Here is a 14,626-nt window from a genome sequence, read left to right on the forward strand (position 1 = left end):
AAAAAAAAAAAAAAAAAAGTAAATACAAAGAGGGAAGTGAAAAGGAGAAAAGGGGAAAGACGACAACAAGCAGCTGCAAATAGCAAAAAGGGGAAATGAAACTCTGCAATGAAATAGATGAAGAGTAAAAGGAGCACTAGAAACTTGGAACAGGGATTTCAAAAACAGTAAGAAGTAAGGAAGCATGGGAAGGTAAGAAGTAAGATGAGTGAAATGTTCTTTAGGGCTCCAGTTTCCCCACCTATTTTTACTCATCTTCAGTTTTTATTTTTGTCTACATGTGTTTTGTATCTTCAAAGAAAAATGAAGGTTTACTGGTTTCTTTGATTCCTTCCTGCTTACTTCTGAGAGAAAAAAAAAAATCACTGTAATTAAGAATAAATTTTTTAACATTCACGTGGAACTGACTGCCATGAATGAATGTCCTAAGTCTCTTACCCACATCTCTAATACACTTCTGCAAGCTCCAATTTGCACATGGACATCAGAATTTGCTATTGGAAAACAGAAGTGAAAGCAGCAGACTGGACTTTGCATAAGCAAAAGAGGTAAGGTTCAACTTAGCAAGCATGCATCAGGAAACTCTGGCCTCAGACATTTTTAAACAGGTTCACTCCATATTTCTTCTCTGTGGGGAAGCCACCTCGAAAGTACTTTCTGTGCCACTGTTCCACATCCAGGAAGTGCACTGCAGCAAGCAGGCACCAGAAATGCTACGTGCCTCAATTTACCATAGACATTGAGAATAATCATGAACATTGTTAAAGTCCCTTTAAAAATATTTGTCCATTTTCTGTGCGAGACAAATTATATTTTCTATTTTTGTCTACCCTGGAAGAATTATGCTCAATGCTGTTTTATGGGTTGAATTTGATTGAAATACCTAAGCACTTTCCACGATAACACTAAACAAGAGCACACCAGAAGCCTCCCTGGTAGGGAGTGAATGTTGGGCTAGAAGCATCCTCCTTTGGGGTATGACAAAGCACACAGTTACTAGCAAAACACATTCAGATGACACATCTGTAGAAAAGAAAGCACTGAACAGACAGTTACAACTTGAACTTACATCAAAGCTGGCAAGAACTCAGAATGGATTTCTCTAAGACAGGAGAGAGGCTGCTTGCTTCCTCCTAGATCTACCTCTACAGCTGTCAACACAGCATCTCATATTACACTCATGCTGCTGGCAGCTCTACCATACCTGCCCACGGCCCCCATGGAATATACAGACTTCTCGTCAGTCGTGCAATTTCAGCCCTTTCTGGGCTAGTTTGATGTTGCTACTAAAAAATTCCTTGCCTCTGTTTTCCTCCCCCCTCCCTTGTTCATTCCCTCTTCCTCGCAGGAAGGGCAGCCAACCACAGAGGCTACAGGGAAACAAGCAACTCTCCTACCAGGCCTGAGAGAGCACAAGGAACACCCTGAGACACATAAGAAACACAGGGAAAGTGGACAGATGTGACATCGGGAAAACAACTCATTCACTGGAATGTTGCAATTTTGATGAGTAGCTGGAATTTCCATGCAAGCAAGAAGCCAGGAACAGCTTCTACAGTAGGGACCAAAATTCAGTTATCAATTATTACACATTTGGGAAGGTTAGCAGCAGTGTAAGGGCTGTGCACAAACAGTGAGATCTGTGCAAATAGTGGAGTTCTTGGATTCCTGGACATTCCAAAATATCAATGGGTAGAGGCTAAATGGCTCAGAAAAACAACAAAAAAATTGCAAAATTTGCAATTGCAAAGTTGCAGAAAAATGAGTATTTTATTTTATTCTGTAGAAATTAATAATTAAAGTGAACTTTTAAAAATAAATTCTGTTTTGAAATGAGAAGTCCAATCAAAATTTTCTGCTTTTTACCCTCCAAAATCTCAAGCCATTTCTTTTTTGGCTAAATTAGTATTCACAGTCTTGGTGCCTAGGATATGAGTTTCCCATGAATTTACAGCATTACTGATACTTCTCTATTCAGTTCTAATCATCTACATCCTCCCCTTACAAAAACATGACATGGCTTGCCTAAATTTAGCTTTTGGTGGTAGAGGCTGTATTGTGGGGGACTGGGGTGTTGCGTGACACTTAAATCAAGGTCCTGAGCTCACCAGAGTTTCTGAACACAGATAAAACAACAAACATTATATGCAGTATCACAACAAATGATAGATGTTAGAGTTTCTGAGATGGCAGCCTAGAAGAAGAGTTCTTCCTAAGAAGCCGCAGGAGAAAAAGAGGTTGACTTTGCATCATCTTGGACACACACGATTCTGGAGACCCTGTGGCTCTCAGGTTGTTGGCCTAGTTGGAAAGCAAACAATCATGAACAGAGCTGAGTTGTATACAGCAAAGTTTTTACTTTCTATAATGGTCTCTAAATAAGGCAAGTAACTAAGTCCTTGTGGGAAACACAAGTCAAAAGGCTCTGGGTATATGATAAGAATCTCTATTCTTCAATTTTGCCCCCACAAAGATCTTTCCCAGTTCCTTATTTTTTCAGTAGAGAGAGAGGGGGGGAAAACAAAACAAACAAACAAAAAAAAAACCACACTGACATTTTCCCTCTACTCCTGAAGAAATACATTCCAGTAAATACTCACTCCATTTGCCAAATTACACAGTATGCAGCATGGTATGAGGAGGTTCCTTCAACAAAGAAAGGAGAAGAGAGGTTTAAGATGATAGAAGGAAACAGGAACTGGAATGTATGCAACATAAGCCTACAGGACTTACTTCCTCCCTTCTCAGAGTTTTGCCTGAAGAATGACATGAATGATGAATACGAATCTTGGTATTGGCTTTGGTAGTGGGCCACAGGACAACTCTGTTACAAACTTATATATTTTTTTAGTGGTATAATACTTGGATCCTCCTTGGCACCAAAGCTTTCTTTTTAAAATGATATTTTTACTCTCTCAGCTATATCTGGAGCTATTCTTTCTCAGGAGTACAGAATTGTTTCTTCTGCTTGTGGTAAACTTCACTTTATTCATTTCTGCCTATTTGTCTCTAGGTTGTTGTCTCCTTCTCAGTAATCCAATGTGTTTGTAACGCTTGCTGTCATCTGAAAAGATTAATGCATCTTTTGCCTCTCTCAGATCATTTATGAAGATATTAATTAAACAAGTGGTACCCAGCACTGACTCTGCAGGACATTAAAACTTTTGTTGCAACTAGATACAGTGCTATTGATATCACTACTCACTGAGCACAAACTGTCATACCCCAAGCTGAGCTTTACTTATTATAAGCAATTGTCCTATCCTACCATTTTGGCTTTGGGTTTGGGGTTTTGTTTTTCTGCTTTTTGGGGGGAGGGAGGTTTGCTAGTGCACAAGCTGTATTTGCTAGTACTTTTCAAGGTATTGAGAAAAACTACAGATCTTAAAAAAAGCAGCACTGGGCAACAGATAACTGAGTCATTAATTATCTGATGGAGAAGCTGAGATACACAGAAAACTCAGGGCACTGACATACTAAACCAGATACAACTCAGAAACAGGATAATAGGGGCTGCATCTGTAATCAGTGTAACAGCTGGCTCTGAACAAGTGCCATTTCTAAAAGGTGCATTAAAGAAAAGCTCTCTGTATTCCTAATAATTTGTAGACATCATTTGAAATAAGGATGAATAAAAAAAATGAGAATAGGGTCAATGCTACAGTATGCTCAAGAAAAGCATAATGTTTCTCCTTTCTAAGCTTATACTACTGAGTGTTTGTAACTGAAAACAACTGTTAATCTGTTACAGCGAATAAAATTGTTTTCCATCTGTTGCAAGGTTATTAGAATTCACATTGTCCCTTTTTCCATTGTTTTCCATGCATAGTAGGTGAAAAAGCACTTTCATTTCATTAAAAATTGCTTTTTAATGGCTTATATATTGAGAATTCAAAAAAATCAAGAGCAAAAGAGACAATGAATATAATGAAAGCATTTTCATTGAAAAAGTAAAAATACAGGAAATAATTTCAAGCATCTAAGGACATTATAAAGTAATATCAACATTAAAACAGTAACAGAAATACAAAACCACCATTACCTTGAATTCTTTTTCAATGTTGGCCAACTTGGCAAGCTCATTGCTGAGTTCCAGAGCAGTGAGTACTGGATCTTCACTGGAGAGGGACAGGTAAGCAGGACTAGCCAGTCCTTTGTACGCGTTTATTCGTGACCTAGAGTGACTGAAAGAATCATGTTTTTGCTTCTCCATGCAGTCATTACATTTGCAGAAATAATCATGAGGTCTTTCTATCCTTGCTCCTTTCATCAATAGCATGTGCACAACTTCGTATTTCTGGCAGTGGGCAGCTAAAATAATGGGAGTGATATCTGGAGAAAAGCGGGTACCGTCTTCATCATAAGAATAAAAATCATCATCCTGGAGCTCCTGCTCACAAGGGCTCAGAGTCAGTCGCTTATTTGCTGAAAACCCAGGATGATTCAAAATTGCTTCCACTATCCTGATGTAGCCCTTGCTGATTGCAAGCAGCAGGGCATCTCCGATCCGTGCCAAATTCTCTTTTTTTAACAGAAGTTCTGTCACTTCCAAATGTTCGTTCCCTACAGCAAGCTGCAAGGCGTTTTGGCCCATGTAGTCAACGCAGTTGACATTCAGTGTTTTTGACTCCTCTAGCATTTTGCGCACCACAGGGATGTTCCCATACTCTGCTGCATCTAGAAAGCGCTCTTCTTCAGCAGTAAGACTTGTGCCCCTGTTGTTGAACATGAACGCTGGGCCTCTAATGGCCTGTCGCCTTCCCTTTTCCCTCATCATAGTCATACGTCTCAGAGATGGACTTCCTTCAATGTACCTAATAAAAATAAGGTAATAGAATTGCACAGTGTTGGTTACTTGTAACTTCCACCTCCCTTGTGGCTGCAAAAATTGACGACTTACTCATTTTGCCCTGTATCATTTGCCCATCTACTGACCAGGATAATTCTCTATTGTCATCTTTCTGTCTTCATGTTTGCTTGTACACTACCTAAAGGCACTTACAGGTTCAATTCCACAGGTCATTTCCGTCTCATTAATATGGTCAAGATTTTTTCCCCCTAATGTAAGTCATCCCTCTTCAGAAATACTTCCCAACCCACTACAATATATATATACACACATATATAAACTGAAAACCCACCTGCTATACCAGACTGGATTGTCAACAGCAATTAATACTATTCACCATAGGAGCTGATGGTTTAAGGAAGGCAATATGCCATATTGTACTTTGTATAAATGAGAAACAAAGACAAGTTTTCTTCCTGATGCCTTGCAGAACAGTACATACTACAGTAGTCTGATCTCATGTCCCTTAGTGTTTACTGCTAGACGTGTTAATCAAATCTGGAAGAATTTACTCATCAGTCAATTTGGCCAAATTATAAGTTTTTGAAAACAGCAGTTCATGCATGTTCAGCTGACTTCACGGATGCTAGCAACTAAACTGCTCACAGTTTCCAGGCACTGGGCATGATCCAGTCTAGACTGGGAACAGCTCTGAGTCCAACTGAAGTTTTGCAATGCTGTGGGCTATGTTGGTCCTACTTCTGTGACATGTCTACCATTTGAGGAGCCGAAAGGACAGAGCTGTCTGATGTTATTCCCCAAGCAAAAAAGAAAACACAATCCTGTAATATGATCAAAAAAGAGGAAAGTCAAAGAGCTATTGAACAGGAATGAAACCTGGGAGGGTAGGCTGCACTGGGGAGAGGAAATCTGGGTATGGAAAAGGGAGATTGTTTAGGAAAGGAAATTGAGAATCAACTTGGGAAGTGGTGAACTCCCAGAAAAACTCATTGCAAAAGCAGAATGAGGGAGAAAAGAGAAGGGAAACAGAAGAAGCGAAAGAGCAAGCAAGGTAATTGAGGGAACACAGAAACCAGAATTATGAGCCAGTGAAGATGCAGACTGAGAGCAGTGGGGAACAAACAAGCCCAGGGTGAGAAAAAACACAGATCAGATGCTGAGCTGGAACTAACCAGGTAAAAAAAACAGAGAGGGGAAATGAGGTTCGAAGGAGTGAGACAAGGAGTTGCAAGGAAACTGGACCTAGGATGAGAGGTTGAGGAACAGACACTGCCTGACTAGAGGAACCAACAACTACCTGGCTGGGACTGAAACAACAGAATACATGGAATCAGGCCAAAGTGGTCACAGCTGGGGGGACAAACAGAAGCTTGTTGCCTGCTAGAGCACAGGGCAAAGGCCTGGAGAGGTACTCAGGATACTGTAATCTTCCTTCACTGCTGTCAGCAAAAAAGTGTGAAACCCATCAGCAATCTCCCATTCCTTTCTAGTCTGGGTCAATAATGAGGAAGACAGCCTCCAGCTGCTATCTGTAAATCCATTAACTCAAGGGACTTGAACTGATTTGATGGACAGAGAGGCACCATGCTGCTGATAAACAATATCTGAGTTAATGGAGGAGTGTGCTTTGAATACATATGACTCTATACATAGGCTACACACTCTGAGACAAACAGGCCTTATAGATATCAAATCTGGGCCTTAAATCCTCTGTGCCTCTGTTTATCATCTATAAAGAAAGAATAATTGTCTCCCATTTTATAGGAGCATTGTGAAAATGAATTCATCCTCCTCAGTGAAAAATTCCAATATAACAGTAAACAGTAACGCAGAAAAACTGAAGAGGAAATTATTCCTTCCAACCTCAGCACACAGGCTGAGTGATGTATGCTAAATGGAGGTAGGTCCACATAATGAACATTGAGGACAAAAGAAAATATTAAAAAGTCCTTTTTAAGCGAATCCTGTCAGTCTGTAAAAAGGAGTGAAACAAGGGAAAAAAAGGACACATGCACATAAAGACTGCACATTCAAGAGGACATAGTGGAAGCTGCATAAGCAGCTTTAATAGTGGCATACCCTAATTCCTATGGGTTCAGATCTGCAACTTGAGCAACCTTCTCTTGAACACAATTTTTTATTTTCTGTGTGTTTTTTCAACAGTGAGCTTATCTATATTACCACTGCACAAAATATGCCTGTTGACATCACTGAATTTCTCTATATGCAGCACTGGCAGCTCTAATGGTTTTCATTGTGCATAACTAATGCCATTCAGGTGGTAAGAATGTGTCTGGCCTTCCAGCTCTCCACATCAGCTGTAATAAATTTAGCAAAACATAAAATCTTAATCACTTTATGAAAGCTACTGGCATCATAAAAGCTAGTCCACACTCCAAACATTTCAGTTAACACAAATGGGCAGTTTCATTGCAGACCAAGTGGTGAGATTATAATACTCATTACCAAGGGTAGGCCTCTCCTGGGATGAAAGCATTTGACCTTATTTAAATTTTCAAGTGTGATCAGTATTTCTGGACTGCCAGAAATGACCTGGGTAGCACTGCTAACTGGTATTTACTTTTGGAAATGTGTCAAAACTGCTTTCCCAAATAAGCTAGATCCATTCTTATTCACTCCTGACCCGCTTTCCTTATGGCTATGAAAAAGGCTGCATTACAGAGAGGATTTGTGACTCTGTGTTAAAGACTGAATTGATTTAATATCTAAAGCTCAGTCATATTGCACATTTGAGACTCCTCGGATATAAAGATTTGAGCACAGAGTGCATGCGGTGAACAGTCACAGTATGCTACTACCATATCTCCCAATGAAATCACAAGTAGAACCAGAAATAGTGTTTTCATCGTTACCTTTTACACCAGATCTTATCATCTGCTATGCTGTTAGCTTTCTAGTCTTCCTCCACATCTAAAAAACACACAGCTATGGAAATGCAGCTCTTTATCATAATATTATATGGTTAGAAAAAATTCCGTAAGTATATTAAAACAAGTAAAAAGACAGAGAAAAGATTAACTTATGTTGACTTCTTGATTTAAGAAGATTCTAAAGTTACCCTGAATCTCATTTATCTTTTATGAAATATATACCAACACATTTTCCCCAAAATATTCAGTGTAATTTTTCAATACAATTATAAATATGACACTTTATTTTCTGTTTTACCTATCACTTTCAAGACCCACTCTCTGACTCAGGTGACTCATCTGACTGCTGTAAAAAAAGATGCATCTTTCCAAAGGTGTTGCGCGGGAATATCTTCCTGAAAAGGAAGATCTTCTTAGCTACAAATCTTGTGACAGAAATGACATATTTGAAGTGACTGCAATATCTCTTCAAAGTAAGATGAAAGTTGCTTGGTATTTTATTGACTAAAATATTGTCAAGGCCTTCTGAAAAATAAAGAGCAAGAAATATTGTACAGCACCACACAGCCAGCAGACTGTCAGGTTCATTCGTACCTCCCCACTGTCTTTTTCCCCTCTTCCCTCAGCAAATTCAAAGACCTTCTGGATGCCAGTGAAGCTCTGGTCAATGTTGCATGCAGGAAGGATCAGGTACAGGGTCTCCTATTCCATTGTCCACTCTCGCATTCTTATATCTAATAGTCACACTTTTAAGCTATCCCAAGACATCGAGAAAATGGTCTGAACAGTTAAAATTTTAGTTTTAACTTTTTATCTATTTTCAACACATCTAATATGCTGTATTTGCCAACTGAAGTAATCAAAACACAGAATCTCAGGACACATCTCTAGATATCATTACATTGGCTTAAAAATATGATTAAAAACAGAACTAAATGTGTATTAATTACTTGTGCTCTAGTTCTCAGAGACTTTAAAGTTTACTTTCTCAACCTCTTCTCTGTAAGGCATTGACAACTTATTTAAAAAGAGAGAGGGAGAGATGGAAATTGTGATATTCTTCTTCCCACCTGTTCCCAATAGTTGAAAGAGGACAGAAAATTTAGAATCTCTAGAGCTCATGGTAAAAAAATCCACATGAACATTGAGCAAGAAAAATGTCCAATTATTATATGTTAATTCTTAAACAGAGATGCACTGCAACATTAAGTGAAGACTAGTTCCAGTATACAGGTTGAGTAAATAAGCTACTTCGTCTGTAGGGAGGTAAGAAGGACAGAGCCCAGGTCCCGTCTGCTGGCATGGAGCAGCAGCAGAGCCCCTCCATTTTGCCCATGACTAATTGTTCCCATTCCCCACAGCACAAAAAATGGCCAGGGGACCTATAAAGCCTCAAGCCCCTGTTTGCTGCTCAGCATAAACAAGAAGGATGGAACTGGGGAAAAGCATTCCTGTTAACTGAAGTACACCGGTTCTACAACATCTTAACATGTTCACTTGGCCATAAGTGTGTTCCAGTTAGTTGTTTTGAGGAACTGAAGAGCTTCACTGGCAGAAAGGAAGAATTTCTGAAACTGTACAACAACCTTCAGAATCACTAATTCAATAGCACCTGTTAATGATCACAATAAAACAAAAATGTTCCCAATTTACAAGTCTTATTTCCGTAACTATACTGCTACCATCATTCCTTCGCCAGCTTAAGTCTAGTCCCACGCTTCCTACTTAGAAAAACTCTCAATAACTTCAGTGATCGCCTTAAAGGAGCATAACTCACTACAAGATGATTAACAATTAACCAAGATGTGCAAGACCTTAAGTCAGCTAACGCCTGATGGTACAGTTGTCCCATTTTATCCTAAAAGTAAGGACACCCACAGAGACTCTCAATCTTTAAAGACAAGGCTTCATAAGAACACAAACATAACACATGGAAACATATTAACTTTAAAAAGAGGAAACTCCGACCTGCTGTGTAAGACTGGTTAAAATAAAAGGTACAAAAACAAGTCCCTCCCTAGACCTTGGTCTTTGCAGGGCAGTCCTTTCTCCCAGTCACGCTTTTCAGTCAAGCGACTTTTACAGCTTCCCAGTTGAACCTCCTCCAGCACAGTCCTCTCTGCGTGCCTTAGGAGACCCCCCTTTGCGCTCCTCCGGGTCTGCTCCCAGCTGCCAAGGAGGCTCAGGCTATGCTCAGCAGACTTCTACACAAAAGGGGCTGCTTCCCACATGCAGCACACTCCTTCCAGGACATCGGGCTACTACCCATCTCACCCTGCACCATGGAAGCGTCTCTGCTCTCAGCATGCTCTGCCACTCCCTGGGAAGCACTGATTTCCGTTTCCTTTCAGCAGTCCCCTGGCCCCGGGTCCAGAATGCTGCAGCCACAGATAGGCAAAGAGGTAGCTCTCTCTTCTGCTGCCTGTCCCTTTCAACAAAACTTAGAGTCTCTTAGCTATAAACAGGAAACACAAATAAAGCAGATAAACCATTCACTGAAAGCACAAATGAAACTGATATTCAGAGACATGCTATATTCTCCCTGTTCACACCTATCGCAGCCAATGCAATACCGCTAAACTCCTGTTTGTATGTTATGTTTTTAACACCAGTGCCAGGTTGTGGTTGAAGCTTCATCTATATAAGGGAAAGTGTGTTTCTCCAATTTCATGGCATAACCCATGGCTGCGCCCTTCCTGAATAATATGAAACTGGGACAGTACATCTCTGTTTCTGGTTTGCAGCAGGACTCTTGCCATGACTCCTAAAGGGTATACAGCCTTTCAAGAGCCTTACCAAATGAGAAACATTTCATACAGGGCAGTGATATGTACACTCTGAACACCCAATTGGTTCATTTTATACCAGTTAGTGTCGTAAGACACAAAACCTATCCTACATTATAATCATATTTCTATTTATCTTAAATATTTTTACCTAAAATGTTTGACCCTTCATATGTGTAATTAAAAAATATAAAATAAATATTTTTTCACTAAGCAAGCAATGGCCACTTTGTCTATTGTGGTTTGCATTCATAACATTCACTATGACATTATATTGCACTGTAGTGTTGCCTGAACACTGCAGCCTGTTCCTGAAATTGATTTTTTTCTTTGGACACAGAGTTATTTGTATGTGGGATGCTAGAAACTTCAGCAGCACAACAACTGCAAAGGACTAGAGCAAACTTTATGATTCCTCAGCTTCTACACTGGATTATTTCAATTCCAGATTTCTACTCTGAATTTACCCATTCCTGTTGATGTTCAAACTTTCAGAGTTGTAGCAAAAGGACAGAGATCTGGGATAAATAGTTGACCTGAAAATTCCTTGTGTTGTGCTGTTCATTATCTCATCAACGGCAATTCAAAAGCTTTATAATCTTGCTTCTTAAGTCTATTTTTAACTGTGCAGACTGCACAAGCCATTTAAAAAAGGGAGAGAAGTGGGGGAAATAGAAAACTCATTCTGGGCCTTCCCAGACCCCTAGAACAGTTTTCTAACATTTGTACTGAAGAACTGGCTGTTACTCTCTCCTAACTAGTAAATGCAAGAAAAGATGTCATCAGTTCATAAGTAGAATATCCTGCTGCTAAACTTCAGTACAATGTTAGCAATCTTGATTCTATTCTAACCCTGAAAAGGGAATGCAGTCCTGTGATTACAGAGAGCTCAGGCGAGTATATCACCAAAACAGGGATGCACACACACACTTAAAAGCAACAACACTGGAATCTGTGGCACAGGAGACGCAGAGTCTGCTTCATGTTCTGCCAAAAGTAACCTCTGAGGTTCCAGTTTTAAAATCTAAAGAATGATAATTGACTTGCTCCCAAAAGCAAGTGCTTAGACATGCACATAAATATCAGCAGCCTTTCAGCTCATGACTCCTGAGATCTCTTAAACTAAGGGATCTCAAAGCTGTTTATTTTGTTACCATCACAGAAAAAGACTGTGTTGTGCCATGTGAGGTAGCAGCTCCTGGCTCTGTGCAGGGCCACAGGCAGTGCTAGCAGGCAGTCCCTCCAGCTTCATCACCTTTCGAATGAAGGCTTTGCCGTCCCTCCAAGCTCTGCTCCAGGCCATGCACCAGAGGAGGCTTTTGGTAGGTTTCTGTTTTTCACCAGTAAAAGTGGTGTCATGTTTATATATGTTTGCATACCACACTTCAAAGAAGCTTGCACATGTGCTCCACACAATTTGGTAATCCCTGCACCAAACCAAAGAATATTAAATGAGAGCTTCTTTCTCCCTTCTGCGAACTATTGCCTGGACTTGCCAGAAGAGGGAGGCTCATTCAGCTGAACAGCAGAACATAAATCAGGCCAGCTGCAAGGCCTGACCCTGGTCTATACTCTCCCACCGCTCTGAAATGACATAATCCATCATCCAAAATGCCCTCATGTCAGCTTGCAGAAGTTCTGGCTCAGAACTTGGAAAGAACTGCAGTCAGAAAATGGAACAAAACACAATGAGATATCAGGTGGGGATGTGCTCACACTCAGTCTTGTTCCCTTTCCCCCACAAACTATGCAGAGCTTTTTCCTACCATTACTCTTCACTAACTCAATAGAAAATACCAATCATCTGAATTCCAGGAAAATCAAGGGACTATATTTTGATGCAGGGACTGCACACATGCATACAGAATAAGGCAAACAGATCTCACCAGGAAAGAGACAAGTTACCAGGGCTGCAGCAACAAAGAATTTTAAAGCCTTTTTTGCACTCAGTCCTTGATTTGTGTTCTGGAGTTCCGCTGATCCGGGGAACTAAACTATTTTTTTTCAAAGAACCTCAGGAAATCAGGCATCCAACACCTACTACATTTAACTTATAATTTTTATCCACATTTTTCTCACTGGGACATATGATACCTTCTGAAGAGGAAGTATTACATGCAGGCTGCAGCCTTAGTGGGAATCTGAGGTTAATTACTTTTTCCAGCAATACTTGGCACAGGAGGGAGCCAACCGTATGTTGACAGCTACCTTACATAGGTTACAGCTTTCAGAGTGAAGACACTTCAAATACCAACAAAATATACCTCCCTGGGCAAACTACTTCACATCTTGTGCCTCTTTCCCCTTGCACTGTTTGTCAGTACTGAATATTTGTACCATAAATTTTTTCAAGTCAAGGATTCTCATACTCATTTTGTGCACACTAAAGCGTTAAGTGTGCCAGTCTGAGCACATTATTAGCAAGCAGATATTGGTATTTATTTCATTAACAGATGTTATGATTTTAGCCTTTAGCACCAAATACAGAAAATTACTCCAGAAAAAAAAGCCTGATGCTACACCATGGATGACCAAGGGCATGTAACAGCGGAAAGGGCAGTTGTGGGTCTTTCGTCTCCATGTCCTGGCGCTTCAATATGCTCCTATTATATTGATTAATGGAACCCTTTTGTCAGCCCAGAGGATGGTCACTTGCAATCACTGCTGTGACAAAGATTCCCAGGACAGGATCACAAGAATTATATACCAGTAAGTAATGCCAACAGATGGAGCTCACTCCAGGTAGAAATGCCTATAGCTGTGCACACTTGACTCCAGTGTCAGTCCCTGTTGGCAAAGTAACCGTTTCTTAAAGAAAGGAATAGTCTAACAGTTCTATGGAGACACCAACCTACAAGACATCCAGAAATTTAGGTCTCATGGGTTACAATTTATCTGAGCTAGCTTCAGCTGTCTAAAAGTAAAGTGTCCAAGTCTAAACCAATTTTCTAGGCTCCTTGTATGGTGACTGGGGAAGGATAGGCACCTCAGGAAAGGCTAAGCCAACTTGCCCATTGCTATTTTCTCTCTCATCCAATTGATTACAGAGGGAGCCTAGGCAAACAACTTAAGGGTAACTTTCAGACAGCTAAAGACAGGTGAAATATTACTTCCCTTGATGTCTCAATTGCTGAGTACTGGATATTTGTGTAGCATTTCTGCACTGGGATGGTAGAAACCACTTTTATTTGTGGTTATCAAATTCTAAGTGCTACTCTAATTATTCCTGTACTTTAGAGTTGTCTCTAGGGTGATTTTAATTAAGACTTGTTCTATAAAGGCTGAATATGTTATTTTAAAACTCAAAATAAAGTGTTTGTCATTTGGTAATTAAAATGTTTAATTAAGAATTAAATATTATCCTGAAAGTGTAAAATACTCAAGTAATCCTCAGAGAGAAGTCTCGCTAAACTGCAACATGTTATAAAAATGAGTGAATAATTCACCAAGAGCCTACATTCTGTAAATCAGAGCCAAGAAAGTTATCATCCCTATACATAAAACTGAATTTACTTCTCTTGCAGTAAGTCCTAGCCACAGTCAGTATTTATACATGTGAATATGTCTTTGAAAACAACAAACTGACACTTCCTAAGACACCTTGAATGTAAACTGACAAGATACATTGCAAAAACTGATGTTTTCCTGCACAGTTGTCCTAGATTTCTATTGGGAGTCTGCTTTTATCACAATCTAGATTATTTAAAAGATAGAAAAAAGATGCTTTAGCATTGCCAGGACAAAAGGCTGTAGTGGGCTCTCTAAACCTTAGGTGAGCCTATAATTAGGGTTTTTTTTCCCCAGCAACTATGCTGGTAGTTCAGGGAAAAACACTATAAAATATACACATGATGTCAATGTAAATCAAACGTGCTCATCAGAATATCAAACGACCTACTTCACCAAGCTCTTCCCGAATAACTAACAAAGTTTCCTAAGCGTTTGGCGGCGGGAAGGGATTTAAACTGTGTCACCGGTTTAGGGAAAAAAAAAGAAAAGAGGAAAAAGAAAAGCCCCAGTAACGCAAAGCAGGACACGCAACACAGGGAGCGAGCTCAGCGCCGGCGGTGCGCCGCGGCTGTGCGAGCGGGGCGCTGAGGCCGCGTGTGCCGCGCTCCCGCCCGGCCCCGGCCCCGGGC

General features: G+C 40.1%; 1 protein-coding gene across 4 annotated transcripts in view; it reads right to left on the reverse strand.

Moving 5' to 3' along the window:
- TRPC3 (transient receptor potential cation channel subfamily C member 3) overlaps window positions 1–14,626 on the reverse strand; it is a 49,759-nt gene that overhangs the window by 34,005 nt on the left and 1,128 nt on the right. For all 4 annotated transcript variants that reach the window (XR_003256001.1, XR_003256002.1, XM_026081464.1 and 1 more), the window contains exon 2: window positions 4,043–4,814. Coding sequence is in view for 2 of the 4 variants with exons in the window: in XM_026081464.1 (XP_025937249.1) it covers window positions 4,043–4,814 (772 nt within the window). In the remaining 2 variants the exon portion in view is untranslated. The remainder of the gene's footprint in view (window positions 1–4,042; window positions 4,815–14,626) is intronic.

The sequence above is a fragment of the Apteryx rowi genome, unplaced genomic scaffold (assembly GCF_003343035.1).
Source record: "Apteryx rowi isolate R43461 unplaced genomic scaffold, aptRow1 scaffold_55, whole genome shotgun sequence".
Lineage (NCBI taxonomy): Eukaryota > Metazoa > Chordata > Aves > Apterygiformes > Apterygidae > Apteryx > Apteryx rowi.